Below are 23,025 nucleotides of genomic sequence, written 5' to 3'. Positions count from 1 at the left end.
TTGTTATGTTTAAATTCAGTTGAGAGAGGTCTACATTTGCTGATAGCATTTCTGCCTAAAATATTAGCAGTGTTTTGTTGTAGTACTTTAGTACAAGTTAGGAAATAAACTTTGTTTGCATTGTTACGAGCAAATATAGATCTTGTCTTGAAGCCCGGCTAGCTCAGTAGGTAGAGCATGAGACTTTTAATCTCAGGGTCGTGGGTTCAAGTCCCACGTTAGGCGTTTCAAAATTGATTTACTTTACATTGATGATGGGGAAATGTGGACTAGTGGTTGTATATCCCTCAACCTTGCAGAACCAATGTTTGAATGCTATTGATAGAGGTCTACATTTACTCATAGCCCTTTGGCAAAACAAGTCACAATTTGTTTGTTTTAGTACTGCAAGTACATTGAGAAAGCCGTCAAGATTAGGCCTAGTGCCTTTGTACCTTCTAAGTATGGAGCAACACAGGTCAGGATGGCCGAGCGGTCGAAGGCGCCACACTCAAGGCGTTACCCCTTACTTCCTGTAGAGGTTTCTGGTCTCCTGATGGAGGCGTGTATTCGAATCCCACTCCTGACAATACTTATGCGATTGATCTCTAGAGCAAATTTCATGGTGTGAAAATTCTTCCTTTGTAAATGTGGTGGCTAATTTGATTCTTCCTTCCATATGCACATGACAGACTCTGCACAAGATTCTTTTATGGTCTGACAGTATTTTATATGTCACGTAAGACCAGTTTTATGGAAAATTGCTGCAGACTCCCGATCTACCCGGCCGATTCTAATGTAGCCGCTGAATCCACTTTTTTGCACCGTCGATGGTGAATAAATTGGTTGCCAGGAAAGCCCGGCTAGCTCAGTCGGTAGAGCATGAGACTCTTAATCTCAGGGTCGTGGGTTCAAGTCCCACGTTAGGCGTTTCAAAATTGATTTACTTTACATTGTTAATGTGGACTAGTGGTTGTATATCCCTCAACCTTGCAGAACCAATGTTTGAATGCTATTGATAGAGGTCTACATTTACTCATAGCCCTTTGGCAAAACAAGTCACAATTTGTTTGTTTTAGTACTGCAAGTACATTGAGAAAGCCGTCAAGATTAGGCCTAGTGCCTTTGTACCTTCTAAGTATGGAGCAACACAGGTCAGGATGGCAGAGCGGTCGAAGGCGCCACACTCAAGGCATTACCCCTTACTTCCTGGAGAGGTTTCTGGTCTCCTGATGGAGGCGTGGGTTCGAATCCCACTCCTGACAATACTTATGCGATTGATCTCTAGAGCAAATTTCATGGTGTGAAAATTCTTCCTTTGTAAATGTGGTGGCTAATTTGATTCTTCCTTCCATATGCACATGACAGACTCTGCACAAGATTCTTTTATGGTCTGACAGTATTTTATATGTCACGTAAGACCAGTTTTATGGAAAATTGCTGCAGACTCCCGATCTACCCGGCCGATTCTAATGTAGCCGCTGAATCCACTTTTTTGCACCGTCGATGGTGAATAAATTGGTTGCCAGGAAAGCCCGGCTAGCTCAGTCGGTAGAGCATGAGACTCTTAATCTCAGGGTCGTGGGTTGGAGCCCCACGTTGGGCGTTTCTAATTTGACCTACTTTATTTTCTTAATGGGTTTATGTGGCCCAGTACTTCATGACACTTACTCTCTGCCATCGGAGCGGTCTCGTTTAAACACTTGTTGTTATGTTTAATTTCAGTTGAGAGAGGTCTACATTTGCTGATAGCATTTCTGCCTAAAATATTAGCTGTGTTTTGTTGTAGTACTTTAGTACAAGTTAGGAAATAAACTTTGTTTGCATTGTTACGAGCAAATATAGATCTTGTCTTGAAGCCCGGCTAGCTCAGTAGGTAGAGCATGAGACTTTTAATCTCAGGGTCGTGGGTTCAAGTCCCACGTTGGGCGTTTCAAAATTGATGTACTTTACATTGTTGATGGGGAAATGTGGACTAGTGGTTGTATATCCCTCAACCTTGCAGAACCAATGTTTGAATGCTATTGATAGAGGTCTACATTTACTCATAGCCCTTTGGCAAAACAAGTCACAATTTGTTTGTTTTAGTACTGCGAGTACATTGAAAAAGCCGTCAAGATTAGGCCTAGTGCCTTTGTACCTTCTAAGTATGGAGCAACACAGGTCAGGATGGCCGAGCGGTCGAAGGCGCCAGACTCAAGGCGTTACCCCTTACTTCCTGGAGAGGCTTCTCGTCTCCTGATGGAGGCGTGGGTTCGAATCCCACTCCTGACAATACTTATGCGATTGATCTCTAGAGCAAATTTCATGGTGTGAAAATTCTTCCTTTGTAAATGTGGTGGCTAATTTGATTCTTCCTTCCATATGCACATGACAGACTCTGCACAAGATTCTTTTATGGTCTGACAGTATTTTATATGTCACGTAAGACCAGTTTTATGGAAAATTGCTGCAGACTCCCGATCTACCCGGCCGATTCTAATGTAGCCGCTGAATCCACTTTTTTGCACCGTCGATGGTGAATAAATTGGTTGCCAGGAAAGCCCGGCTAGCTCAGTCGGTAGAGCATGAGACTCTTAATCTCAGGGTCGTGGGTTCGAGCCCCACGTTGGGCGTTTCTAATTTGACCTACTTTATTTTCTTAATGGGTTTATGTGGCCCAGTACTTCATGACACTTACTCTCTGCCATCGGAGCGGTCTCGTTTAAACACTTGTTGTTATGTTTAAATTCAGTTGAGAGAGGTCTACATTTGCTGATAGCATTTCTGCCTAAAATATTAGCTGTGTTTTGTTGTAGTACTTTAGTACAAGTTAGGAAATAAACTTTGTTTGCATTGTTACGAGCAAATATAGATCTTGTCTTGAAGCCCGGCTAGCTCAGTAGGTAGAGCATGAGACTTTTAATCTCAGGGTCGTGGGTTCAAGTCCCACGTTGGGCGTTTCAAAATTGATTTACTTTACATTGTTGATGGGGAAATGTGGACTAGTGGTTGTATATCCCTCAACCTTGCAGAACCAATGTTTGAATGCTATTGATAGAGGTCTACATTTACTCATAGCCCTTTGGCAAAACAAGTCACAATTTGTTTGTTTTGGTACTGCGAGTACATTGAAAAAGCCGTCAAGATTAGGCCTAGTGCCTTTGTACCTTCTAAGTATGGAGCAACACAGGTCAGGATGGCCGAGCGGTCGAAGGCGCCAGACTCAAGGCGTTACCCCTTACTTCCTGGAGAGGTTTCTGGTCTCCTAATGGAGGCGTGGGTTCGAATCCCACTCCTGACAATACTTATGCGATTGATCTCTAGAGCAAATTTCATGGTGTGAAAATTCTTCCCTTGTAAATGTGGTGGCTAATTTGATTCTTCCTTCCATATGCACATGACAGACTCTGCACAAGATTCTTTTATGGTCTGACAGTATTTTATATGTCACGTAAGACCAGTTTTATGGAAAATTGCTGCAGACTCCCGATCTACCCGGCCGATTCTAATGTAGCCGCTGAATCCACTTTTTTGCACCGTCGATGGTGAATAAATTGGTTGCCAGGAAAGCCCGGCTAGCTCAGTCGGTAGAGCATGAGACTCTTAATCTCAGGGTCGTGGGTTGGAGCCCCACGTTGGGCGTTTCTAATTTGACCTACTTTATTTTCTTAATGGGTTTCTGTGGCCCAGTACTTCATGACACTTACTCTCTGCCATCGGAGCGGTCTCGTTTAAACACTTGTTGTTATGTTTAAATTCAGTTGAGAGAGGTCTACATTTGCTGATAGCATTTCTGCCTAAAATATTAGCAGTGTTTTGTTGTAGTACTTTAGTACAAGTTAGGAAATAAACTTTGTTTGCATTGTTACGAGCAAATATAGATCTTGTCTTGAAGCCCGGCTAGCTCAGTAGGTAGAGCATGAGACTTTTAATCTCAGGGTCGTGGGTTCAAGTCCCACGTTAGGCGTTTCAAAATTGATTTACTTTACATTGTTAATGTGGACTAGTGGTTGTATATCCCTCAACCTTGCAGAACCAATGTTTGAATGCTATTGATAGAGGTCTACATTTACTCATAGCCCTTTGGCAAAACAAGTCACAATTTGTTTGTTTTAGTACTGCAAGTACATTGAGAAAGCCGTCAAGATTAGGCCTAGTGCCTTTGTACCTTCTAAGTATGGAGCAACACAGGTCAGGATGGCAGAGCGGTCGAAGGCGCCACACTCAAGGCGTTACCCCTTACTTCCTGTAGAGGTTTCTGGTCTCCTGATGGAGGCGTGTATTCGAATCCCACTCCTGACAATACTTATGCGATTGATCTCTAGAGCAAATTTCATGGTGTGAAAATTCTTCCTTTGTAAATGTGGTGGCTAATTTGATTCTTCCTTCCATATGCACATGACAGACTCTGCACAAGATTCTTTTATGGTCTGACAGTATTTTATATGTCACGTAAGACCAGTTTTATGGAAAATTGCTGCAGACTCCCGATCTACCCGGCCGATTCTAATGTAGCCGCTGAATCCACTTTTTTGCACCGTCGATGGTGAATAAATTGGTTGCCAGGAAAGCCCGGCTAGCTCAGTCGGTAGAGCATGAGACTCTTAATCTCAGGGTCGTGGGTTGGAGCCCCACGTTGGGCGTTTCTAATTTGACCTACTTTATTTTCTTAATGGGTTTATGTGGCCCAGTACTTCATGACACTTACTCTCTGCCATCGGAGCGGTCTCGTTTAAACACTTGTTGTTATGTTTAATTTCAGTTGAGAGAGGTCTACATTTGCTGATAGCATTTCTGCCTAAAATATTAGCTGTGTTTTGTTGTAGTACTTTAGTACAAGTTAGGAAATAAACTTTGTTTGCATTGTTACGAGCAAATATAGATCTTGTCTTGAAGCCCGGCTAGCTCAGTAGGTAGAGCATGAGACTTTTAATCTCAGGGTCGTGGGTTCAAGTCCCACGTTGGGCGTTTCAAAATTGATGTACTTTACATTGTTGATGGGGAAATGTGGACTAGTGGTTGTATATCCCTCAACCTTGCAGAACCAATGTTTGAATGCTATTGATAGAGGTCTACATTTACTCATAGCCCTTTGGCAAAACAAGTCACAATTTGTTTGTTTTAGTACTGCGAGTACATTGAAAAAGCCGTCAAGATTAGGCCTAGTGCCTTTGTACCTTCTAAGTATGGAGCAACACAGGTCAGGATGGCCGAGCGGTCGAAGGCGCCAGACTCAAGGCGTTACCCCTTACTTCCTGGAGAGGTTTCTGGTCTCCTAATGGAGGCGTGGGTTCGAATCCCACTCCTGACAATACTTATGCGATTGATCTCTAGAGCAAATTTCATGGTGTGAAAATTCTTCCTTTGTAAATGTGGTGGCTAATTTGATTCTTCCTTCCATATGCACATGACAGACTCTGCACAAGATTCTTTTATGGTCTGACAGTATTTTATATGTCACGTAAGACCAGTTTTATGGAAAATTGCTGCAGACTCCCGATCTACCCGGCCGATTCTAATGTAGCCGCTGAATCCACTTTTTTGCACCGTCGATGGTGAATAAATTGGTTGCCAGGAAAGCCCGGCTAGCTCAGTCGGTAGAGCATGAGACTCTTAATCTCAGGGTCGTGGGTTCGAGCCCCACGTTGGGCGTTTCTAATTTGACCTACTTTATTTTCTTAATGGGTTTATGTGGCCCAGTACTTCATGACACTTACTCTCTGCCATCGGAGCGGTCTCGTTTAAACACTTGTTGTTATGTTTAAATTCAGTTGAGAGAGGTCTACATTTGCTGATAGCATTTCTGCCTAAAATATTAGCTGTGTTTTGTTGTAGTACTTTAGTACAAGTTAGGAAATAAACTTTGTTTGCATTGTTACGAGCAAATATAGATCTTGTCTTGAAGCCCGGCTAGCTCAGTAGGTAGAGCATGAGACTTTTAATCTCAGGGTCGTGGGTTCAAGTCCCACGTTGGGCGTTTCAAAATTGATTTACTTTACATTGTTGATGGGGAAATGTGGACTAGTGGTTGTATATCCCTCAACCTTGCAGAACCAATGTTTGAATGCTATTGATAGAGGTCTACATTTACTCATAGCCCTTTGGCAAAACAAGTCACAATTTGTTTGTTTTAGTACTGCAAGTACATTGAAAAAGCCGTCAAGATTAGGCCTAGTGCCTTTGTACCTTCTAAGTATGGAGCAACACAGGTCAGGATGGCCGAGCGGTCGAAGGCGCCAGACTCAAGGCGTTACCCCTTACTTCCTGGAGAGGTTTCTGGTCTCCTAATGGAGGCGTGGGTTCGAATCCCACTCCTGACAATACTTATGTGATTGATCTCTAGAGCAAATTTCATGGTGTGAAAATTCTTCCCTTGTAAATGTGGGGGCTAATTTGATTCTTCCTTCCATATGCACATGACAGACTCTGCACAAGATTCTTTTATGGTCTGACAGTATTTTATATGTCACGTAAGACCAGTTTTATGGAAAATTGCTGCAGACTCCCGATCTACCCGGCCGATTCTAATGTAGCCGCTGAATCCACTTTTTTGCACCGTCGATGGTGAATAAATTGGTTGCCAGGAAAGCCCGGCTAGCTCAGTCGGTAGAGCATGAGACTCTTAATCTCAGGGTCGTGGGTTCGAGCCCCACGTTGGGCGTTTCTAATTTGACCTACTTTATTTTCTTAATGGGTTTATGTGGCCCAGTACTTCATGACACTTACTCCCTGCTATCGGAGCGGTCTCGTTTAAACACTTGTTGTTATGTTTAAATTCAGTTGAGAGAGGTCTACATTTGCTGATAGCATTTCTGCCTAAAATATTAGCAGTGTTTTGTTGTAGTACTTTAGTACAAGTTAGGAAATAAACTTTGTTTGCATTGTTACGAGCAAATATAGATCTTGTCTTGAAGCCCGGCTAGCTCAGTAGGTAGAGCATGAGACTTTTAATCTCAGGGTCGTGGGTTCAAGTCCCACGTTAGGCGTTTCAAAATTGATTTACTTTACGTTGATGATGGGGAAATGTGGACTAGTGGTTGTATATCCCTCAACCTTGCAGAACCAATGTTTGAATGCTATTGATAGAGGTCTACATTTACTCATAGCCCTTTGGCAAAACAAGTCACAATTTGTTTGTTTTAGTACTGCAAGTACATTGAGAAAGCCGTCAAGATTAGGCCTAGTGCCTTTGTACCTTCTAAGTATGGAGCAACACAGGTCAGGATGGCCGAGCGGTCGAAGGCGCCAGACTCAAGGCGTTACCCCTTACTTCCTGGAGAGGTTTCTGGTCTCCTAATGGAGGCGTGGGTTCGAATCCCACTCCTGACAATACTTATGCGATTGATCTCTAGAGCAAATTTCATGGTGTGAAAATTCTTCCCTTGTAAATGTGGTGGCTAATTTGATTCTTCCTTCCATATGCACATGACAGACTCTGCACAAGATTCTTTTATGGTCTGACAGTATTTTATATGTCACGTAAGACCAGTTTTATGGAAAATTGCTGCAGACTCCCGATCTACCCGGCCGATTCTAATGTAGCCGCTGAATCCACTTTTTTGCACCGTCGATGGTGAATAAATTGGTTGCCAGGAAAGCCCGGCTAGCTCAGTCGGTAGAGCATGAGACTCTTAATCTCAGGGTCGTGGGTTGGAGCCCCACGTTGGGCGTTTCTAATTTGACCTACTTTATTTTCTTAATGGGTTTATGTGGCCCAGTACTTCATGACACTTACTCTCTGCCATCGGAGCGGTCTCGTTTAAACACTTGTTGTTATGTTTAAATTCAGTTGAGAGAGGTCTACATTTGCTGATAGCATTTCTGCCTAAAATATTAGCAGTGTTTTGTTGTAGTACTTTAGTACAAGTTAGGAAATAAACTTTGTTTGCATTGTTACGAGCAAATATAGATCTTGTCTTGAAGCCCGGCTAGCTCAGTAGGTAGAGCATGAGACTTTTAATCTCAGGGTCGTGGGTTCAAGTCCCACGTTAGGCGTTTCAAAATTGATTTACTTTACATTGATGATGGGGAAATGTGGACTAGTGGTTGTATATCCCTCAACCTTGCAGAACCAATGTTTGAATGCTATTGATAGAGGTCTACATTTACTCATAGCCCTTTGGCAAAACAAGTCACAATTTGTTTGTTTTAGTACTGCAAGTACATTGAGAAAGCCGTCAAGATTAGGCCTAGTGCCTTTGTACCTTCTAAGTATGGAGCAACACAGGTCAGGATGGCCGAGCGGTCGAAGGCGCCACACTCAAGGCGTTACCCCTTACTTCCTGTAGAGGTTTCTGGTCTCCTGATGGAGGCGTGTATTCGAATCCCACTCCTGACAATACTTATGCGATTGATCTCTAGAGCAAATTTCATGGTGTGAAAATTCTTCCTTTGTAAATGTGGTGGCTAATTTGATTCTTCCTTCCATATGCACATGACAGACTCTGCACAAGATTCTTTTATGGTCTGACAGTATTTTATATGTCACGTAAGACCAGTTTTATGGAAAATTGCTGCAGACTCCCGATCTACCCGGCCGATTCTAATGTAGCCGCTGAATCCACTTTTTTGCACCGTCGATGGTGAATAAATTGGTTGCCAGGAAAGCCCGGCTAGCTCAGTCGGTAGAGCATGAGACTCTTAATCTCAGGGTCGTGGGTTGGAGCCCCACGTTGGGCGTTTCTAATTTGACCTACTTTATTTTCTTAATGGGTTTATGTGGCCCAGTACTTCATGACACTTACTCTCTGCGATCGGAGCGGTCTCGTTTAAACACTTGTTGTTATGTTTAAATTCAGTTGAGAGAGGTCTACATTTGCTGATAGCATTTCTGCCTAAAATATTAGCTGTGTTTTGTTGTAGTACTTTAGTACAAGTTAGGAAATAAACTTTGTTTGCATTGTTACGAGCAAATATAGATCTTGTCTTGAAGCCCGGCTAGCTCAGTAGGTAGAGCATGAGACTTTTAATCTCAGGGTCGTGGGTTCAAGTCCCACGTTGGGCGTTTCAAAATTGATGTACTTTACATTGTTGATGGGGAAATGTGGACTAGTGGTTGTATATCCCTCAACCTTGCAGAACCAATGTTTGAATGCTATTGATAGAGGTCTACATTTACTCATAGCCCTTTGGCAAAACAAGTCACAATTTGTTTGTTTTAGTACTGCGAGTACATTGAAAAAGCCGTCAAGATTAGGCCTAGTGCCTTTGTACCTTCTAAGTATGGAGCAACACAGGTCAGGATGGCCGAGCGGTCGAAGGCGCCAGACTCAAGGCGTTACCCCTTACTTCCTGGAGAGGTTTCTGGTCTCCTAATGGAGGCGTGGGTTCGAATCCCACTCCTGACAATACTTATGCGATTGATCTCTAGAGCAAATTTCATGTTGTGAAAATTCTTCCCTTGTAAATGTGGTGGCTAATTTGATTCTTCCTTCCATATGCACATGACAGACTCTGCACAAGATTCTTTTATGGTCTGACAGTATTTTATATGTCACGTAAGACCAGTTTTATGGAAAATTGCTGCAGACTCCCGATCTACCCGGCCGATTCTAATGTAGCCGCTGAATCCACTTTTTTGCACCGTCGATGGTGAATAAATTGGTTGCCAGGAAAGCCCGGCTAGCTCAGTCGGTAGAGCATGAGACTCTTAATCTCAGGGTCGTGGGTTCGAGCCCCACGTTGGGAGTTTCTAATTTGACCTACTTTATTTTCTTAATGGGTTTATGTGGCCCAGTACTTCATGACACTTACTCTCTGCCATCGGAGCGGTCTCGTTTAAACACTTGTTGTTATGTTTAAATTCAGTTGAGAGAGGTCTACATTTGCTGATAGCATTTCTGCCTAAAATATTAGCAGTGTTTTGTTGTAGTACTTTAGTACAAGTTAGGAAATAAACTTTGTTTGCATTGTTACGAGCAAATATAGATCTTGTCTTGAAGCCCGGCTAGCTCAGTAGGTAGAGCATGAGACTCTTAATCTCAGGGTCGTGGGTTCGAGCCCCACGTTGGGCGTTTCTAATTTGACCTACTTTATTTTCTTAATGGGTTTATGTGGCCCAGTACTTCATGACACTTACTCTCTGCCATCGGAGCGGTCTCGTTTAAACACTTGTTGTTATGTTTAAATTCAGTTGAGAGAGGTCTACATTTGCTGATAGCATTTCTGCCTAAAATATTAGCTGTGTTTTGTTGTAGTACTTTAGTACAAGTTAGGAAATAAACTTTGTTTGCATTGTTACGAGCAAATATAGATCTTGTCTTGAAGCCCGGCTAGCTCAGTAGGTAGAGCATGAGACTTTTAATCTCAGGGTCGTGGGTTCAAGTCCCACGTTGGGCGTTTCAAAATTGATTTACTTTACATTGTTGATGGGGAAATGTGGACTAGTGGTTGTATATCCCTCAACCTTGCAGAACCAATGTTTGAATGCTATTGATAGAGGTCTACATTTACTCATAGCCCTTTGGCAAAACAAGTCACAATTTGTTTGTTTTAGTACTGCGAGTACATTGAAAAAGCCGTCAATATTAGGCCTAGTGCCTTTGTACCTTCTAAGTATGGAGCAACACAGGTCAGGATGGCCGAGCGGTCGAAGGCGCCAGACTCAAGGCGTTACCCCTTACTTCCTGGAGAGGTTTCTGGTCTCCTGATGGAGGCGTGGGTTCGAATCCCACTCCTGACAATACTTATGCGATTGATCTCTAGAGCAAATTTCATGGTGTGAAAATTCTTCCTTTGTAAATGTGGTGGCTAATTTGATTCTTCCTTCCATATGCACATGACAGACTCTGCACAAGATTCTTTTATGGTCTGACAGTATTTTATATGTCACGTAAGACCAGTTTTATGGAAAATTGCTGCAGACTCCCGATCTACCCGGCCGATTCTAATGTAGCCGCTGAATCCACTTTTTTGCACCGTCGATGGTGAATAAATTGGTTGCCAGGAAAGCCCGGCTAGCTCAGTCGGTAGAGCATGAGACTCTTAATCTCAGGGTCGTGGGTTCGAGCCCCACGTTGGGAGTTTCTAATTTGACCTACTTTATTTTCTTAATGGGTTTATGTGGCCCAGTACTTCATGACACTTACTCTCTGTCATCGGAGCGGTCTCGTTTAAACACTTGTTGTTATGTTTAAATTCAGTTGAGAGAGGTCTACATTTGCTGATAGCATTTCTGCCTAAAATATTAGCAGTGTTTTGTTGTAGTACTTTAGTACACGTTAGGAAATAAACTTTGTTTGCATTGTTACGAGCAAATATAGATCTTGTCTTGAAGCCCGGCTAGCTCAGTAGGTAGAGCATGAGACTTTTAATCTCAGGGTCGTGGGTTCAAGTCCCACGTTGGGCGTTTCAAAATTGATTTACTTTACATTGTTGATGGGGAAATGTGGACTAGTGGTTGTATATCCCTCAACCTTGCAGAACCAATGTTTGAATGCTATTGATAGAGGTCTACATTTACTCATAGCCCTTTGGCAAAACAAGTCACAATTTGTTTGTTTTAGTACTGCGAGTACATTGAAAAAGCCGTCAAGATTAGGCCTAGTGCCTTTGTACCTTCTAAGTATGGAGCAACACAGGTCAGGATGGCCGAGCGGTCGAAGGCGCCAGACTCAAGGCGTTACCCCTTACTTCCTGGAGAGGTTTCTGGTCTCCTAATGGAGGCGTGGGTTCGAATCCCACTCCTGACAATACTTATGCGATTGATCTCTAGAGCAAATTTCATGGTGTGAAAATTCTTCCTTTGTAAATGTGGTGGCTAATTTGATTCTTCCTTCCATATGCACATGACAGACTCTGCACAAGATTCTTTTATGGTCTGACAGTATTTTATATGTCACGTAAGACCAGTTTTATGGAAAATTGCTGCAGACTCCCGATCTACCCGGCCGATTCTAATGTAGCCGCTGAATCCACTTTTTTGCACCGTCGATGGTGAATAAATTGGTTGCCAGGAAAGCCCGGCTAGCTCAGTCGGTAGAGCATGAGACTCTTAATCTCAGGGTCGTGGGTTCGAGCCCCACGTTGGGAGTTTCTAATTTGACCTACTTTATTTTCTTAATGGGTTTATGTGGCCCAGTACTTCATGACACTTACTCTCTGCCATCGGAGCGGTCTCGTTTAAACACTTGTTGTTATGTTTAAATTCAGTTGAGAGAGGTCTACATTTGCTGATAGCATTTCTGCCTAAAATATTAGCAGTGTTTTGTTGTAGTACTTTAGTACAAGTTAGGAAATAAACTTTGTTTGCATTGTTACGAGCAAATATAGATCTTGTCTTGAAGCCCGGCTAGCTCAGTAGGTAGAGCATGAGACTTTTAATCTCAGGGTCGTGGGTTCAAGTCCCACGTTAGGCGTTTCAAAATTGATTTACTTTACATTGTTAATGTGGACTAGTGGTTGTATATCCCTCAACCTTGCAGAACCAATGTTTGAATGCTATTGATAGAGGTCTACATTTACTCATAGCCCTTTGGCAAAACAAGTCACAATTTGTTTGTTTTAGTACTGCAAGTACATTGAGAAAGCCGTCAAGATTAGGCCTAGTGCCTTTGTACCTTCTAAGTATGGAGCAACACAGGTCAGGATGGCAGAGCGGTCGAAGGCGCCACACTCAAGGCGTTACCCCTTACTTCCTGGAGAGGTTTCTGGTCTCCTGATGGAGGCGTGGGTTCGAATCCCACTCCTGACAATACTTATGCGATTGATCTCTAGAGCAAATTTCATGGTGTGAAAATTCTTCCTTTGTAAATGTGGTGGCTAATTTGATTCTTCCTTCCATATGCACATGACAGACTCTGCACAAGATTCTTTTATGGTCTGACAGTATTTTATATGTCACGTAAGACCAGTTTTATGGAAAATTGCTGCAGACTCCCGATCTACCCGGCCGATTCTAATGTAGCCGCTGAATCCACTTTTTTGCACCGTCGATGGTGAATAAATTGGTTGCCAGGAAAGCCCGGCTAGCTCAGTCGGTAGAGCATGAGACTCTTAATCTCAGGGTCGTGGGTTGGAGCCCCACGTTGGGCGTTTCTAATTTGACCTACTTTATTTTCTTAATGGGTTTATGTGGCCCAGTACTTCATGACACTTACTCTCTGCCATCGGAGCGGTCTCGTTTAAACACTTGTTGTTATGTTTAATTTCAGTTGAGAGAGGTCTACATTTGCTGATAGCATTTCTGCCTAAAATATTAGCTGTGTTTTGTTGTAGTACTTTAGTACAAGTTAGGAAATAAACTTTGTTTGCATTGTTACGAGCAAATATAGATCTTGTCTTGAAGCCCGGCTAGCTCAGTAGGTAGAGCATGAGACTTTTAATCTCAGGGTCGTGGGTTCAAGTCCCACGTTGGGCGTTTCAAAATTGATGTACTTTACATTGTTGATGGGGAAATGTGGACTAGTGGTTGTATATCCCTCAACCTTGCAGAACCAATGTTTGAATGCTATTGATAGAGGTCTACATTTACTCATAGCCCTTTGGCAAAACAAGTCACAATTTGTTTGTTTTAGTACTGCGAGTACATTGAAAAAGCCGTCAAGATTAGGCCTAGTGCCTTTGTACCTTCTAAGTATGGAGCAACACAGGTCAGGATGGCCGAGCGGTCGAAGGCGCCAGACTCAAGGCGTTACCCCTTACTTCCTGGAGAGGCTTCTCGTCTCCTGATGGAGGCGTGGGTTCGAATCCCACTCCTGACAATACTTATGCGATTGATCTCTAGAGCAAATTTCATGGTGTGAAAATTCTTCCTTTGTAAATGTGGTGGCTAATTTGATTCTTCCTTCCATATGCACATGACAGACTCTGCACAAGATTCTTTTATGGTCTGACAGTATTTTATATGTCACGTAAGACCAGTTTTATGGAAAATTGCTGCAGACTCCCGATCTACCCGGCCGATTCTAATGTAGCCGCTGAATCCACTTTTTTGCACCGTCGATGGTGAATAAATTGGTTGCCAGGAAAGCCCGGCTAGCTCAGTCGGTAGAGCATGAGACTCTTAATCTCAGGGTCGTGGGTTCGAGCCCCACGTTGGGCGTTTCTAATTTGACCTACTTTATTTTCTTAATGGGTTTATGTGGCCCAGTACTTCATGACACTTACTCTCTGCCATCGGAGCGGTCTCGTTTAAACACTTGTTGTTATGTTTAAATTCAGTTGAGAGAGGTCTACATTTGCTGATAGCATTTCTGCCTAAAATATTAGCAGTGTTTTGTTGTAGTACTTTAGTACAAGTTAGGAAATAAACTTTGTTTGCATTGTTACGAGCAAATATAGATCTTGTCTTGAAGCCCGGCTAGCTCAGTAGGTAGAGCATGAGACTTTTAATCTCAGGGTCGTGGGTTCAAGTCCCACGTTGGGCGTTTCAAAATTGATTTACTTTACATTGTTGATGGGGAAATGTGGACTAGTGGTTGTATATCCCTCAACCTTGCAGAACCAATGTTTGAATGCTATTGATAGAGGTCTACATTTACTCATAGCCCTTTGGCAAAACAAGTCACAATTTGTTTGTTTTAGTACTGCGAGTACATTGAAAAAGCCGTCAAGATTAGGCCTAGTGCCTTTGTACCTTCTAAGTATGGAGCAACACAGGTCAGGATGGCCGAGCGGTCGAAGGCGCCAGACTCAAGGCGTTACCCCTTACTTCCTGGAGAGGTTTCTGGTCTCCTAATGGAGGCGTGGGTTCGAATCCCACTCCTGACAATACTTATGCGATTGATCTCTAGAGCAAATTTCATGGTGTGAAAATTCTTCCTTTGTAAACGTGGTGGCTAATTTGATTCTTCCTTCCATATGCACATGACAGACTCTGCACAAGATTCTTTTATGGTCTGACAGTATTTTATATGTCACGTAAGACCAGTTTTATGGAAAATTGCTGCAGACTCCCGATCTACCCGGCCGATTCTAATGTAGCCGCTGAATCCACTTTTTTGCACCGTCGATGGTGAATAAATTGGTTGCCAGGAAAGCCCGGCTAGCTCAGTCGGTAGAGCATGAGACTCTTAATCTCAGGGTCGTGGGTTCGAGCCCCACGTTGGGAGTTTCTAATTTGACCTACTTTATTTTCTTAATGGGTTTATGTGGCCCAGTACTTCATGACACTTACTCTCTGCCATCGGAGCGGTCTCGTTTAAACACTTGTTGTTATGTTTAAATTCAGTTGAGAGAGGTCTACATTTGCTGATAGCATTTCTGCCTAAAATATTAGCAGTGTTTTGTTGTAGTACTTTAGTACAAGTTAGGAAATAAACTTTGTTTGCATTGTTACGAGCAAATATAGATCTTGTCTTGAAGCCCGGCTAGCTCAGTAGGTAGAGCATGAGACTTTTAATCTCAGGGTCGTGGGTTCAAGTCCCACGTTGGGCGTTTCAAAATTGATTTACTTTACATTGTTGATGGGGAAATGTGGACTAGTGGTTGTATATCCCTCAACCTTGCAGAACCAATGTTTGAATGCTATTGATAGAGGTCTACATTTACTCATAGCCCTTTGGCAAAACAAGTCACAATTTGTTTGTTTTAGTACTGCGAGTACATTGAAAAAGCCGTCAAGATTAGGCCTAGTGCCTTTGTACCTTCTAAGTATGGAGCAACACAGGTCAGGATGGCCGAGCGGTCGAAGGCGCCAGACTCAAGGCGTTACCCCTTACTTCCTGGAGAGGTTTCTGGTCTCCTAATGGAGGCGTGGGTTCGAATCCCACTCCTGACAATACTTATGCGATTGATCTCTAGAGCAAATTTCATGGTGTGAAAATTCTTCCCTTGTAAATGTGGTGGCTAATTTGATTCTTCCTTCCATATGCACATGACAGACTCTGCACAAGATTCTTTTATGGTCTGACAGTATTTTATATGTCACGTAAGACCAGTTTTATGGAAAATTGCTGCAGACTCCCGATCTACCTGGCCGATTCTAATGTAGCCGCTGAATCCACTTTTTTGCACCGTCGATGGTGAATAAATTGGTTGCCAGGAAAGCCCGGCTAGCTCAGTCGGTAGAGCATGAGACTCTTAATCTCAGGGTCGTGGGTTCGAGCCCCACGTTGGGAGTTTCTAATTTGACCTACTTTATTTTCTTAATGGGTTTATGTGGCCCAGTACTTCATGACACTTACTCTCTGCCATCGGAGCGGTCTCGTTTAAACACTTGTTGTTATGTTTAAATTCAGTTTAGAGACGTCTACATTTGCTGATAGCATTTCTGCCTAAAATATTAGCAGTGTTTTGTTGTAGTACTTTAGTACAAGTTAGGAAATAAACTTTGTTTGCATTGTTACGAGCAAATATAGATCTTGTCTTGAAGCCCGGCTAGCTCAGTAGGTAGAGCATGAGACTTTTAATCTCAGGGTCGTGGGTTCAAGTCCCACGTTAGGCGTTTCAAAATTGATTTACTTTACATTGTTGATGGGGAAATGTGGACTAGTGGTTGTATATCCCTCAACCTTGCAGAACCAATGTTTGAATGCTATTGATAGAGGTTTACATTTACTCATAGCCCTTTGGCAAAACAAGTCACAATTTGTTTGTTTTAGTACTGCGAGTACATTGAAAAAGCCGTCAAGATTAGGCCTAGTGCCTTTGTACCTTCTAAGTATGGAGCAACACAGGTCAGGATGGCCGAGCGGTCGAAGGCGCCAGACTCAAGGCGTTACCCCTTACTTCCTGGAGAGGTTTCTGGTCTCCTGATGGAGGCGTGGGTTCGAATCCCACGTTGGGTGTTTCTAATTTGACCGTCTTAATGGCTTTATGTGGCCCAGTACTTCATGACACGTACTCTCTGCCATCGGAGCAGCAAATTCAGTTGGGCGAGTTCTACATTTGCTGATAAACCTTTTGTCAAAAAAATAAGCAGTGTTTTTTATTTAGTACATGCTAGGAAATCAAGTTTGTTTGCATTGTCACGTGGAAATATAAATCTTATCAAGCATAGCTAGCTCAGTCGGTAGAGCATGAGACTTTTAATCTCGTGGTTTGTGGGTTCGAGCCCAACGTCGGGAGTTAATTTGATTTTACTTTATGTTCTTAATGGTTTTAGTTGGCCCAGTACTTCTTGAAATCTGCGCTCTACCATCGGTGGTTGTAATTCAGGCAATCTTGTTTAAACGTATGCTGTTGTCTAAATGGTGTTGATAGAGGTCAATGGTGCATTAGCTTATCAGTCCATCTTCATAAATATGTTTTTTCTCTTAAAATCAAACCCATGTCCAGATCTACTTTCATCATATTGATGCATCAAAGATGAATACACATCCTTGAAATCACCAGGAGTTTAAGACTGCTAAAATAACCTCCAGCCCCGACAGCAGGTGAAATGCTGTGAATGCTGAAACACATGACTTAATGTATTTTCTCAGAAACTCCCTGCTAGTGTTTGAAGTCCATAGTTCTCAATCAATATTTCAAATGAGATTTTGTGCATGAAAATACCTGGAGGACACAAGTCCGTGAAAACGTGTCATGCAACCTAACAAAATCAAGAGGAGTCTGGACAGGAAATACAGATGATATTTATTCATTTCTGCAAAGAATTTCAGCTCATGCAAAGATACAACTTCTGTAAACAGAATTTGCTGGGACATGACAATAGAAGGTGCAGATTGCTTATTTTCCTTGTGTCAAACAGTGGAATGTATAACAAGTGGAAGTTAGTTTCTGTTCCAGCAATAAATTAGAGCTGCAGAATAATTCACCCCAAAAATCACAGCTTCTCTTTTCCAAGTCATACTGTTACTCTTTTTCCAGTTGTGTTGCACACACACACACGCACAAAAGAAAATGCTTACTGGCAGGAATTTTTGCATTGCATGGCTGAACTATGTGGGGTCAGATTTCACTTGGTCAAAGCACTCTGAAGACCAGAATTTTGAATTCAAAACTAAGTAGCACTTTAAGACAGCTGTGAAATTTTACAAGAAGAAACATTTTACTTGAAAATGATAAAGATTAAAAATCACACCGTAAGTATTTGGAGCAAAATAACTCAATATCTGATTACATGGATCTGGATTTTCTATTCCTGGCTTTGGACTCGAAAATTTTACTAAAAGAAAACGTTTTTGTAAACGTTTGCCATCATGTCAATCTGACATTTGAACAGCAGTGGAGGAGGATTATAAAGTAATTCATAGGCAACTAGAATTTTTTTTTTTTTTTTAGACGTCTTCATTAGGCATGGCCCAGTTCATCGTAAAGACAGTAAACTTTTCACCACTGCTGGCTGGCTGAAAAAAAGTTCCTACCTCTGGCAACATTTCTGGTCACAAAAATAGTAAAATTCTATTGGTTACATGATAAGCGGTATTAATTTAGTGGTAGTGGGTAATATTGCTCCTTGAACTGAAAGCCATAAGATATTTTTCTTGATTTGTGTGTGGGAATATTTTGGTATATTTTCAGTCACAGTTGTGAGAATCTTATCCAGGGAATCAGGCTGTGATTTAAATTTTCATGTTAGGTTAAATTTGTAAAATGATTCCTATTCACCAGTACCTCAATGAAAACAATGGAAATGCTTAAATTGTATTTTTGACAGAAATCATCAGAATTTGGCAATTTCAACTCAGATTGGTGGGTCCAAAACAACAAAAAAAATTATTTCTCTGTTTATTAAAAATGCTCCAAAAATTAAGATTTTCCCCTCAATTCTAGACATTTGTTTTGACACACAAAACTAGCCTCCCACTAGACAGCCAACAATTTGTTTCCATCCCATGTTTTATATTTCTTGGAAAATTGGGGGTAAAAAAAAAAAAAAAAAAGTGTGAAAATTAAAAATCGGAAGGTCAGACCTTGAAGAAAAACTAGAAATCTGCATCAGCCGTGGGGGAAAAAGCCTAATTTGCTAATTTCACAGTTTGTTTTCCAAGAAAACTGCAAAACAAAAAAAGTTTGATCACTCCTCCTGATTTCTAAAAAGGAAGAGAAACAAAGTGGGAGTATCATTCCAAGAATCAATGCGTCTTCAGGCCGAGATGAGTGTCCACACACCAAAGAAGAATGTGGGAGGAGCCACCAGCAGCTGAAATCACCCAGCAGGAAGACAAGAGTCCATTCAGATCATACGATTCCCTTCGAATCAAAGAGATGAGCGGTGCAGTGGCCATGTTGAAAAGACATTCTCACACCTTCTTTATTCTTTCCAGCTTTGCATGAGATTGTTTTTTGCACGTCTGTGTCATATATATTTATATATTATAGCTATTAGAACAATCCCAGTGAAAGAGTGACAAAAATAGAAGAGACCAGCACAGAAAAAGGCCCAATATATAGAATTTGACAAGTCCATCGATTTAAAAATATACATATACAATAATCATGCTGCAAATCTTCCATATCCCATTTTAAACATTTAATATACTTTTTTGTTATTTTGTTGTTTGAACAGGCACAGTAGTGTTACCCTGGATAGAAATGTTAGAAAACATATAAAAGACAGAAGAAAAAAAAATCATAAAGCTCCACAGCCACAACGAGGCAGCTGCCGTTGGAAGGAAGAAATCATTCGAATCCCAAGATGTTAACTCAAATCAAACATCTCATGCAATCTTGCTTAAGAACAATGGAATTATGTGTGGAGCATAAAAACAATGAGAGAAAGGAGGTTAGATGAGGAGAGGCAGCCCCTGCTTTGTACAGAGTCAGTAGTACTGAGAGCGAACCTCGTCGCCGCGGAGACGAGCGGAGAGCAGGAGAGGCGGAACCGTCCAGCACAGTAGTTTGAAGTAAGGCCTCGTTTTTTGTTTTTTTTTTGTTAGTTTTCTTTTCTATTTTTGTGTTGGCAAATTAACAAAAATCCAAAAGAGAGAAAAACATACAACTGTCATTCAATTACACCTTGCTTGAAAAAAAAAAAGAAAAAAGATATGTGCAAAAAGTTGTACAAATATAGGAAGAGTTTGTTTTTGAAGATTGCTGAGGAAGGTGGTTTGTGGTGTTGTCCACCTTCTCTTCATTCGTCCAGCCGCCAGTCCATCGCCGTCTCCTCCTCGGCGGACTGGCAGCTGAGCTTGAGGCTGGCTGTTGATGGGACACAACGCTTCACGTTGACTGGATGGCCTTCTTTAAGTTCTCTACCTCGATCTGACAGGAAGACAAGAAAACAAACTCAGGATTCTGACTCTTTGGGAATTGTACGGCTCTTGAAGCCCACATAGAGTCCAACTGTAGAATAAACCCTGCTGAAAGAACTCAACAGTTGTTCTAAATGTGCAGAATTACCAGTATCAGGTTTCATTCTGAATGATTCTTCTTAATGTATTGTGTTCTACTGTATTGCTTGACATATTGAAGTGAATGTCATTTTCTATAATGTTTTTCATTACAGTATAACTCGTTTGTTTTGATCTATGACCACTATTTTGGATTTGTCTATTTTGGGGGTTACTTTTATTTTGAATTTGTTTTGCACTCTATCTATGCTATGTGTTATTAGTTACATTGAATGTGTGGACCCCAAGAAGAGTAGATGCAGGGAACTGCAACTAATAGGGATCCAATTAAAAGAAAGGAAAGAATCACACAGCTTCCCTGCTTTAAAGTCTTTTCAATTAGAAGCTACACTGTTCTGTGTGGACGTCGTTACTGAGAGAACGAGACTAAAAATGGGCAATTTTTCATTTTAGATGGTTAAAATGAAGTCACAGGAAGGCATTCAAAAGGAGACTAATTTCTGTAACATGGCTAGAACATGTCTGCTTAATTCAGGGATTTAGGACTTTTCAGAGTAAAAATTATTTGTTGTCCTTTTCTGCTTTCAGCTTCTCTGCTGTGAAACATTGTGAACTTTGAACTGTTTACAGCTGTTTATGAATCTTAGAATTAAGGTACTTCTCTACTTCTTTGGGGAACAAACTTAATAGAGCCCTCTGTTTGTAATTCTAGAAACTACATCCAAGCCTTACATTAGAACAGCATTTCAAGTCCAGTGAGTTCTCTGGACTGATGCATCGACCAGAGAACTGTGATTGTGGCTCATTGGGTAGAGCAGGTGTCTTACAAGCAGCAGGATGTAGGTTCAATTCCAGTGCTTAGCCACAAGATAGCTACTGATCTGAAGGTTGGTGAATAATGTGTTTGAAAAGGGAGAGGGTGTGACTGACAGCATGAAGCCCCTCCCCCTGACTCTGATTTGTTGTTTTGACCAGGCGCAGTGTATTAGGAGGAGCTTAGTTTTTCTCCACACTTTATCAGTCTCGTATTGTACTGCCAGGACATAGTGACAGTTTAACAAAAACAAAAAAAAGCAGCATGAAGAGAACATTTATGGATATTTTATTTAGCTGTCAAAATATTACATTTTTACACTGCCAAAAAACGGATTTCTACTTTCTTATTAGCTTCTACTTATTTTCTGTGTTGTAGGCCAACCAGTTAACATCCACAAGTAGAAAAGAAGAATTTGACCTACTCCATGCAATGTATCTACATATATCATATATCATATACATATATCTACGTATCTACATTTTTTTAATTTCGGATTTCCCACAGATAATAACGACCAAAATCCCTGTTAAAATTAGCTGCTGTGACAAACATTCAGCAACCGCTGTTTCCTTCAAACGATCTAAAATTTTGGCAAGCTGTGAGGAAACCTCTTCTTTTTGCAGAAGTCTCTAATGGCGGTGAGAAAAAGCCGAACATCTCTGACATGGCGCAGTGTGCTGTGCCTGTGATCCCTGCTGTGAAGCACGGCGGCTGATGCATCCTGCTGGCTTCAGTGGAAGACATTAGGCATGAGCGTAGGCAGTACCTGAGCTGAGTTACAAAAACTGAAACCAACCAACGCATTATTGCTTAGCGGAACTAAAGAATTATTTTCTCAATATATGTTTTAATAGGGTTTTTGGAGGAAATGAAGAGAAACTGTTAGAAATTAAACTTCAAAGTCCTGATATAAGCATGTCATATCATTCGATAGATAATTATGGATTAGTTTTTTTTGTTTAACATATCTGAAATATTGCCAAACTGGTGGCGTAATCTTTCCTCTTTTATCCACAGCTTTCATTCATAGACATTGTTTTATTTTTAAGCATTTATGAGGCAGTGGGGGAAACCTTAAACGTAGGGAAGTAGGATTAAATAAGCCTTTATTTCTTCCTACTCCCCTTTGGACATGTTATGTTGACATTGCTCTCTTTGTTGATTGTTGTTTTACTTTGGCTTGGTTTATTTAGTACATTTTTTTTCTTTCTGTTTTTTCCATGCCCAAAATCACAAAAAATGCAAAATGCAAAGCCTTTCCTCCATTTACATCCCCCAGAATGCTTTGGGGTTCCGGCGCCGTGTTCAATGAATATTCTGTATACTGAATGTTGAATATTCTATCAGATGTACTATTTATTGATAATGACCACTTGCCTATCGTGGCATACTGTGTCCAATCCTAGACCAGGCTTTAAACAAATCTACTAGAGATGATTGCTAAAGTGGAGACTGAATTATTTAACTGAGCTCAGATTCATAAAGTTATCCAAACTGTAGAAATGTGTGTTTTGGAAGCTATGAACAGCTATGTTGTTTATAAATTATGACCAAATTTTGTTGAATGGTTGCCATGGAGATTAAGGGATTTCTCAAACATGCATAAAAAAAAAATCAAGGCAACACTCCAGGTATGTTTTATGGTGAGGGAATAACATTATAACACGATGTAAAACTCAAAAAGGTTGATTTTACATGACACTGCCCCTTAGAGCCCAGCAACATATTCTTACCGCTTGAACTTTGTCTCAATATTAATTCAAATTTATATGTGTTGTATTGGGATTGTAAAGCATCAATATTTGTTGAAAGTGGCGGCCTAATGAACACAGACAGCTCAGCGTGTGTCTGGGCAGAAGCGGTGCTACCTGCAGGGCCACGCGTTTCACTCGCTCCTCATCCAGGTCTCGCCGCAGCTCTGTGATTTCTTTCCTGGAAACAGACACACACCGGCATGGGTCAGCAAACTTTCTGCTGCCGACGGCGTTTCAAACAGCTTAGACTGCTGAGTATGAAGAATATCAATAGAATGACTCTGAAACCTGCTTCACGTTCTTATTGACACTTGCT

The 23,025-nt window shown here is 41.4% G+C and overlaps 1 protein-coding gene and 44 non-coding genes across 47 annotated transcripts in view; 44 read left to right on the top strand and 1 right to left on the bottom strand.

The window, feature by feature from the left end:
• The first annotated feature begins 152 nt into the window (after positions 1-152).
• On the top strand, positions 153-225 carry trnak-uuu (transfer RNA lysine (anticodon UUU)). Its single transcript has one exon. It is a non-coding gene; the product is annotated as a tRNA-Lys (tRNA).
• Positions 226-836: 611 nt separating this feature from the next.
• trnak-cuu (transfer RNA lysine (anticodon CUU)) lies at positions 837-909 on the top strand. The gene has a single exon. It is a non-coding gene; the product is annotated as a tRNA-Lys (tRNA).
• Positions 910-1,512: 603 nt separating this feature from the next.
• Positions 1,513-1,585, top strand: trnak-cuu (transfer RNA lysine (anticodon CUU)). Its single transcript has one exon. It is a non-coding gene; the product is annotated as a tRNA-Lys (tRNA).
• A 252-nt stretch (positions 1,586-1,837) lies between these two features.
• On the top strand, positions 1,838-1,910 carry trnak-uuu (transfer RNA lysine (anticodon UUU)). Its single transcript has one exon. It is a non-coding gene; the product is annotated as a tRNA-Lys (tRNA).
• A 232-nt stretch (positions 1,911-2,142) lies between these two features.
• trnal-caa (transfer RNA leucine (anticodon CAA)) lies at positions 2,143-2,253 on the top strand. The gene is made up of 2 exons: positions 2,143-2,180; positions 2,208-2,253. It is a non-coding gene; the product is annotated as a tRNA-Leu (tRNA).
• Positions 2,254-2,521: 268 nt separating this feature from the next.
• On the top strand, positions 2,522-2,594 carry trnak-cuu (transfer RNA lysine (anticodon CUU)). Its single transcript has one exon. It is a non-coding gene; the product is annotated as a tRNA-Lys (tRNA).
• A 252-nt stretch (positions 2,595-2,846) lies between these two features.
• trnak-uuu (transfer RNA lysine (anticodon UUU)) lies at positions 2,847-2,919 on the top strand. Its single transcript has one exon. It is a non-coding gene; the product is annotated as a tRNA-Lys (tRNA).
• A 232-nt stretch (positions 2,920-3,151) lies between these two features.
• On the top strand, positions 3,152-3,262 carry trnal-caa (transfer RNA leucine (anticodon CAA)). Its single transcript has 2 exons — positions 3,152-3,189; positions 3,217-3,262. It is a non-coding gene; the product is annotated as a tRNA-Leu (tRNA).
• A 268-nt stretch (positions 3,263-3,530) lies between these two features.
• Positions 3,531-3,603, top strand: trnak-cuu (transfer RNA lysine (anticodon CUU)). The gene has a single exon. It is a non-coding gene; the product is annotated as a tRNA-Lys (tRNA).
• Positions 3,604-3,855: 252 nt separating this feature from the next.
• Positions 3,856-3,928, top strand: trnak-uuu (transfer RNA lysine (anticodon UUU)). The gene has a single exon. It is a non-coding gene; the product is annotated as a tRNA-Lys (tRNA).
• A 603-nt stretch (positions 3,929-4,531) lies between these two features.
• trnak-cuu (transfer RNA lysine (anticodon CUU)) lies at positions 4,532-4,604 on the top strand. Its single transcript has one exon. It is a non-coding gene; the product is annotated as a tRNA-Lys (tRNA).
• A 252-nt stretch (positions 4,605-4,856) lies between these two features.
• On the top strand, positions 4,857-4,929 carry trnak-uuu (transfer RNA lysine (anticodon UUU)). The gene has a single exon. It is a non-coding gene; the product is annotated as a tRNA-Lys (tRNA).
• A 232-nt stretch (positions 4,930-5,161) lies between these two features.
• On the top strand, positions 5,162-5,272 carry trnal-caa (transfer RNA leucine (anticodon CAA)). Its single transcript has 2 exons — positions 5,162-5,199; positions 5,227-5,272. It is a non-coding gene; the product is annotated as a tRNA-Leu (tRNA).
• Positions 5,273-5,540: 268 nt separating this feature from the next.
• On the top strand, positions 5,541-5,613 carry trnak-cuu (transfer RNA lysine (anticodon CUU)). Its single transcript has one exon. It is a non-coding gene; the product is annotated as a tRNA-Lys (tRNA).
• A 252-nt stretch (positions 5,614-5,865) lies between these two features.
• On the top strand, positions 5,866-5,938 carry trnak-uuu (transfer RNA lysine (anticodon UUU)). Its single transcript has one exon. It is a non-coding gene; the product is annotated as a tRNA-Lys (tRNA).
• Positions 5,939-6,170: 232 nt separating this feature from the next.
• Positions 6,171-6,281, top strand: trnal-caa (transfer RNA leucine (anticodon CAA)). The gene is made up of 2 exons: positions 6,171-6,208; positions 6,236-6,281. It is a non-coding gene; the product is annotated as a tRNA-Leu (tRNA).
• A 268-nt stretch (positions 6,282-6,549) lies between these two features.
• On the top strand, positions 6,550-6,622 carry trnak-cuu (transfer RNA lysine (anticodon CUU)). The gene has a single exon. It is a non-coding gene; the product is annotated as a tRNA-Lys (tRNA).
• A 252-nt stretch (positions 6,623-6,874) lies between these two features.
• Positions 6,875-6,947, top strand: trnak-uuu (transfer RNA lysine (anticodon UUU)). Its single transcript has one exon. It is a non-coding gene; the product is annotated as a tRNA-Lys (tRNA).
• A 232-nt stretch (positions 6,948-7,179) lies between these two features.
• trnal-caa (transfer RNA leucine (anticodon CAA)) lies at positions 7,180-7,290 on the top strand. Its single transcript has 2 exons — positions 7,180-7,217; positions 7,245-7,290. It is a non-coding gene; the product is annotated as a tRNA-Leu (tRNA).
• A 268-nt stretch (positions 7,291-7,558) lies between these two features.
• Positions 7,559-7,631, top strand: trnak-cuu (transfer RNA lysine (anticodon CUU)). Its single transcript has one exon. It is a non-coding gene; the product is annotated as a tRNA-Lys (tRNA).
• Positions 7,632-7,883: 252 nt separating this feature from the next.
• On the top strand, positions 7,884-7,956 carry trnak-uuu (transfer RNA lysine (anticodon UUU)). Its single transcript has one exon. It is a non-coding gene; the product is annotated as a tRNA-Lys (tRNA).
• Positions 7,957-8,567: 611 nt separating this feature from the next.
• trnak-cuu (transfer RNA lysine (anticodon CUU)) lies at positions 8,568-8,640 on the top strand. Its single transcript has one exon. It is a non-coding gene; the product is annotated as a tRNA-Lys (tRNA).
• A 252-nt stretch (positions 8,641-8,892) lies between these two features.
• Positions 8,893-8,965, top strand: trnak-uuu (transfer RNA lysine (anticodon UUU)). The gene has a single exon. It is a non-coding gene; the product is annotated as a tRNA-Lys (tRNA).
• A 232-nt stretch (positions 8,966-9,197) lies between these two features.
• trnal-caa (transfer RNA leucine (anticodon CAA)) lies at positions 9,198-9,308 on the top strand. Its single transcript has 2 exons — positions 9,198-9,235; positions 9,263-9,308. It is a non-coding gene; the product is annotated as a tRNA-Leu (tRNA).
• A 268-nt stretch (positions 9,309-9,576) lies between these two features.
• On the top strand, positions 9,577-9,649 carry trnak-cuu (transfer RNA lysine (anticodon CUU)). Its single transcript has one exon. It is a non-coding gene; the product is annotated as a tRNA-Lys (tRNA).
• Positions 9,650-9,901: 252 nt separating this feature from the next.
• Positions 9,902-9,974, top strand: trnak-cuu (transfer RNA lysine (anticodon CUU)). Its single transcript has one exon. It is a non-coding gene; the product is annotated as a tRNA-Lys (tRNA).
• Positions 9,975-10,226: 252 nt separating this feature from the next.
• On the top strand, positions 10,227-10,299 carry trnak-uuu (transfer RNA lysine (anticodon UUU)). The gene has a single exon. It is a non-coding gene; the product is annotated as a tRNA-Lys (tRNA).
• Positions 10,300-10,531: 232 nt separating this feature from the next.
• On the top strand, positions 10,532-10,642 carry trnal-caa (transfer RNA leucine (anticodon CAA)). The gene is made up of 2 exons: positions 10,532-10,569; positions 10,597-10,642. It is a non-coding gene; the product is annotated as a tRNA-Leu (tRNA).
• Positions 10,643-10,910: 268 nt separating this feature from the next.
• trnak-cuu (transfer RNA lysine (anticodon CUU)) lies at positions 10,911-10,983 on the top strand. The gene has a single exon. It is a non-coding gene; the product is annotated as a tRNA-Lys (tRNA).
• Positions 10,984-11,235: 252 nt separating this feature from the next.
• trnak-uuu (transfer RNA lysine (anticodon UUU)) lies at positions 11,236-11,308 on the top strand. The gene has a single exon. It is a non-coding gene; the product is annotated as a tRNA-Lys (tRNA).
• Positions 11,309-11,540: 232 nt separating this feature from the next.
• Positions 11,541-11,651, top strand: trnal-caa (transfer RNA leucine (anticodon CAA)). Its single transcript has 2 exons — positions 11,541-11,578; positions 11,606-11,651. It is a non-coding gene; the product is annotated as a tRNA-Leu (tRNA).
• Positions 11,652-11,919: 268 nt separating this feature from the next.
• trnak-cuu (transfer RNA lysine (anticodon CUU)) lies at positions 11,920-11,992 on the top strand. The gene has a single exon. It is a non-coding gene; the product is annotated as a tRNA-Lys (tRNA).
• Positions 11,993-12,244: 252 nt separating this feature from the next.
• trnak-uuu (transfer RNA lysine (anticodon UUU)) lies at positions 12,245-12,317 on the top strand. The gene has a single exon. It is a non-coding gene; the product is annotated as a tRNA-Lys (tRNA).
• A 603-nt stretch (positions 12,318-12,920) lies between these two features.
• trnak-cuu (transfer RNA lysine (anticodon CUU)) lies at positions 12,921-12,993 on the top strand. The gene has a single exon. It is a non-coding gene; the product is annotated as a tRNA-Lys (tRNA).
• A 252-nt stretch (positions 12,994-13,245) lies between these two features.
• On the top strand, positions 13,246-13,318 carry trnak-uuu (transfer RNA lysine (anticodon UUU)). Its single transcript has one exon. It is a non-coding gene; the product is annotated as a tRNA-Lys (tRNA).
• A 232-nt stretch (positions 13,319-13,550) lies between these two features.
• On the top strand, positions 13,551-13,661 carry trnal-caa (transfer RNA leucine (anticodon CAA)). The gene is made up of 2 exons: positions 13,551-13,588; positions 13,616-13,661. It is a non-coding gene; the product is annotated as a tRNA-Leu (tRNA).
• A 268-nt stretch (positions 13,662-13,929) lies between these two features.
• Positions 13,930-14,002, top strand: trnak-cuu (transfer RNA lysine (anticodon CUU)). Its single transcript has one exon. It is a non-coding gene; the product is annotated as a tRNA-Lys (tRNA).
• A 252-nt stretch (positions 14,003-14,254) lies between these two features.
• Positions 14,255-14,327, top strand: trnak-uuu (transfer RNA lysine (anticodon UUU)). Its single transcript has one exon. It is a non-coding gene; the product is annotated as a tRNA-Lys (tRNA).
• A 232-nt stretch (positions 14,328-14,559) lies between these two features.
• trnal-caa (transfer RNA leucine (anticodon CAA)) lies at positions 14,560-14,670 on the top strand. The gene is made up of 2 exons: positions 14,560-14,597; positions 14,625-14,670. It is a non-coding gene; the product is annotated as a tRNA-Leu (tRNA).
• A 268-nt stretch (positions 14,671-14,938) lies between these two features.
• On the top strand, positions 14,939-15,011 carry trnak-cuu (transfer RNA lysine (anticodon CUU)). Its single transcript has one exon. It is a non-coding gene; the product is annotated as a tRNA-Lys (tRNA).
• Positions 15,012-15,263: 252 nt separating this feature from the next.
• trnak-uuu (transfer RNA lysine (anticodon UUU)) lies at positions 15,264-15,336 on the top strand. Its single transcript has one exon. It is a non-coding gene; the product is annotated as a tRNA-Lys (tRNA).
• Positions 15,337-15,568: 232 nt separating this feature from the next.
• trnal-caa (transfer RNA leucine (anticodon CAA)) lies at positions 15,569-15,679 on the top strand. The gene is made up of 2 exons: positions 15,569-15,606; positions 15,634-15,679. It is a non-coding gene; the product is annotated as a tRNA-Leu (tRNA).
• A 268-nt stretch (positions 15,680-15,947) lies between these two features.
• Positions 15,948-16,020, top strand: trnak-cuu (transfer RNA lysine (anticodon CUU)). The gene has a single exon. It is a non-coding gene; the product is annotated as a tRNA-Lys (tRNA).
• A 252-nt stretch (positions 16,021-16,272) lies between these two features.
• Positions 16,273-16,345, top strand: trnak-uuu (transfer RNA lysine (anticodon UUU)). The gene has a single exon. It is a non-coding gene; the product is annotated as a tRNA-Lys (tRNA).
• A 1,114-nt stretch (positions 16,346-17,459) lies between these two features.
• cd2ap (CD2-associated protein) overlaps positions 17,460-23,025 on the bottom strand; it is a 53,374-nt gene continuing 47,808 nt past the window's right edge. For all 3 annotated transcript variants that reach the window (XM_028040018.1, XM_028040019.1, XM_028040020.1), the window contains 2 exons: positions 22,824-22,887; positions 17,460-20,049 (listed from right to left, as the gene is read on the bottom strand). In XM_028040018.1, coding sequence (XP_027895819.1) covers positions 20,008-20,049; positions 22,824-22,887 — 106 coding nt within the window. In that variant the 3' untranslated portion in view covers positions 17,460-20,007. The remainder of the gene's footprint in view (positions 20,050-22,823; positions 22,888-23,025) is intronic.

The sequence above is a fragment of the Xiphophorus couchianus genome, chromosome 15 (genome assembly GCF_001444195.1).
Source record: "Xiphophorus couchianus chromosome 15, X_couchianus-1.0, whole genome shotgun sequence".
In the NCBI taxonomy this organism is placed as follows: Eukaryota; Metazoa; Chordata; class Actinopteri; order Cyprinodontiformes; family Poeciliidae; genus Xiphophorus; species Xiphophorus couchianus.
Note: the sequence above shows the minus strand (reverse complement) of the source record. Positions and strands in the feature narration are given on the sequence as shown.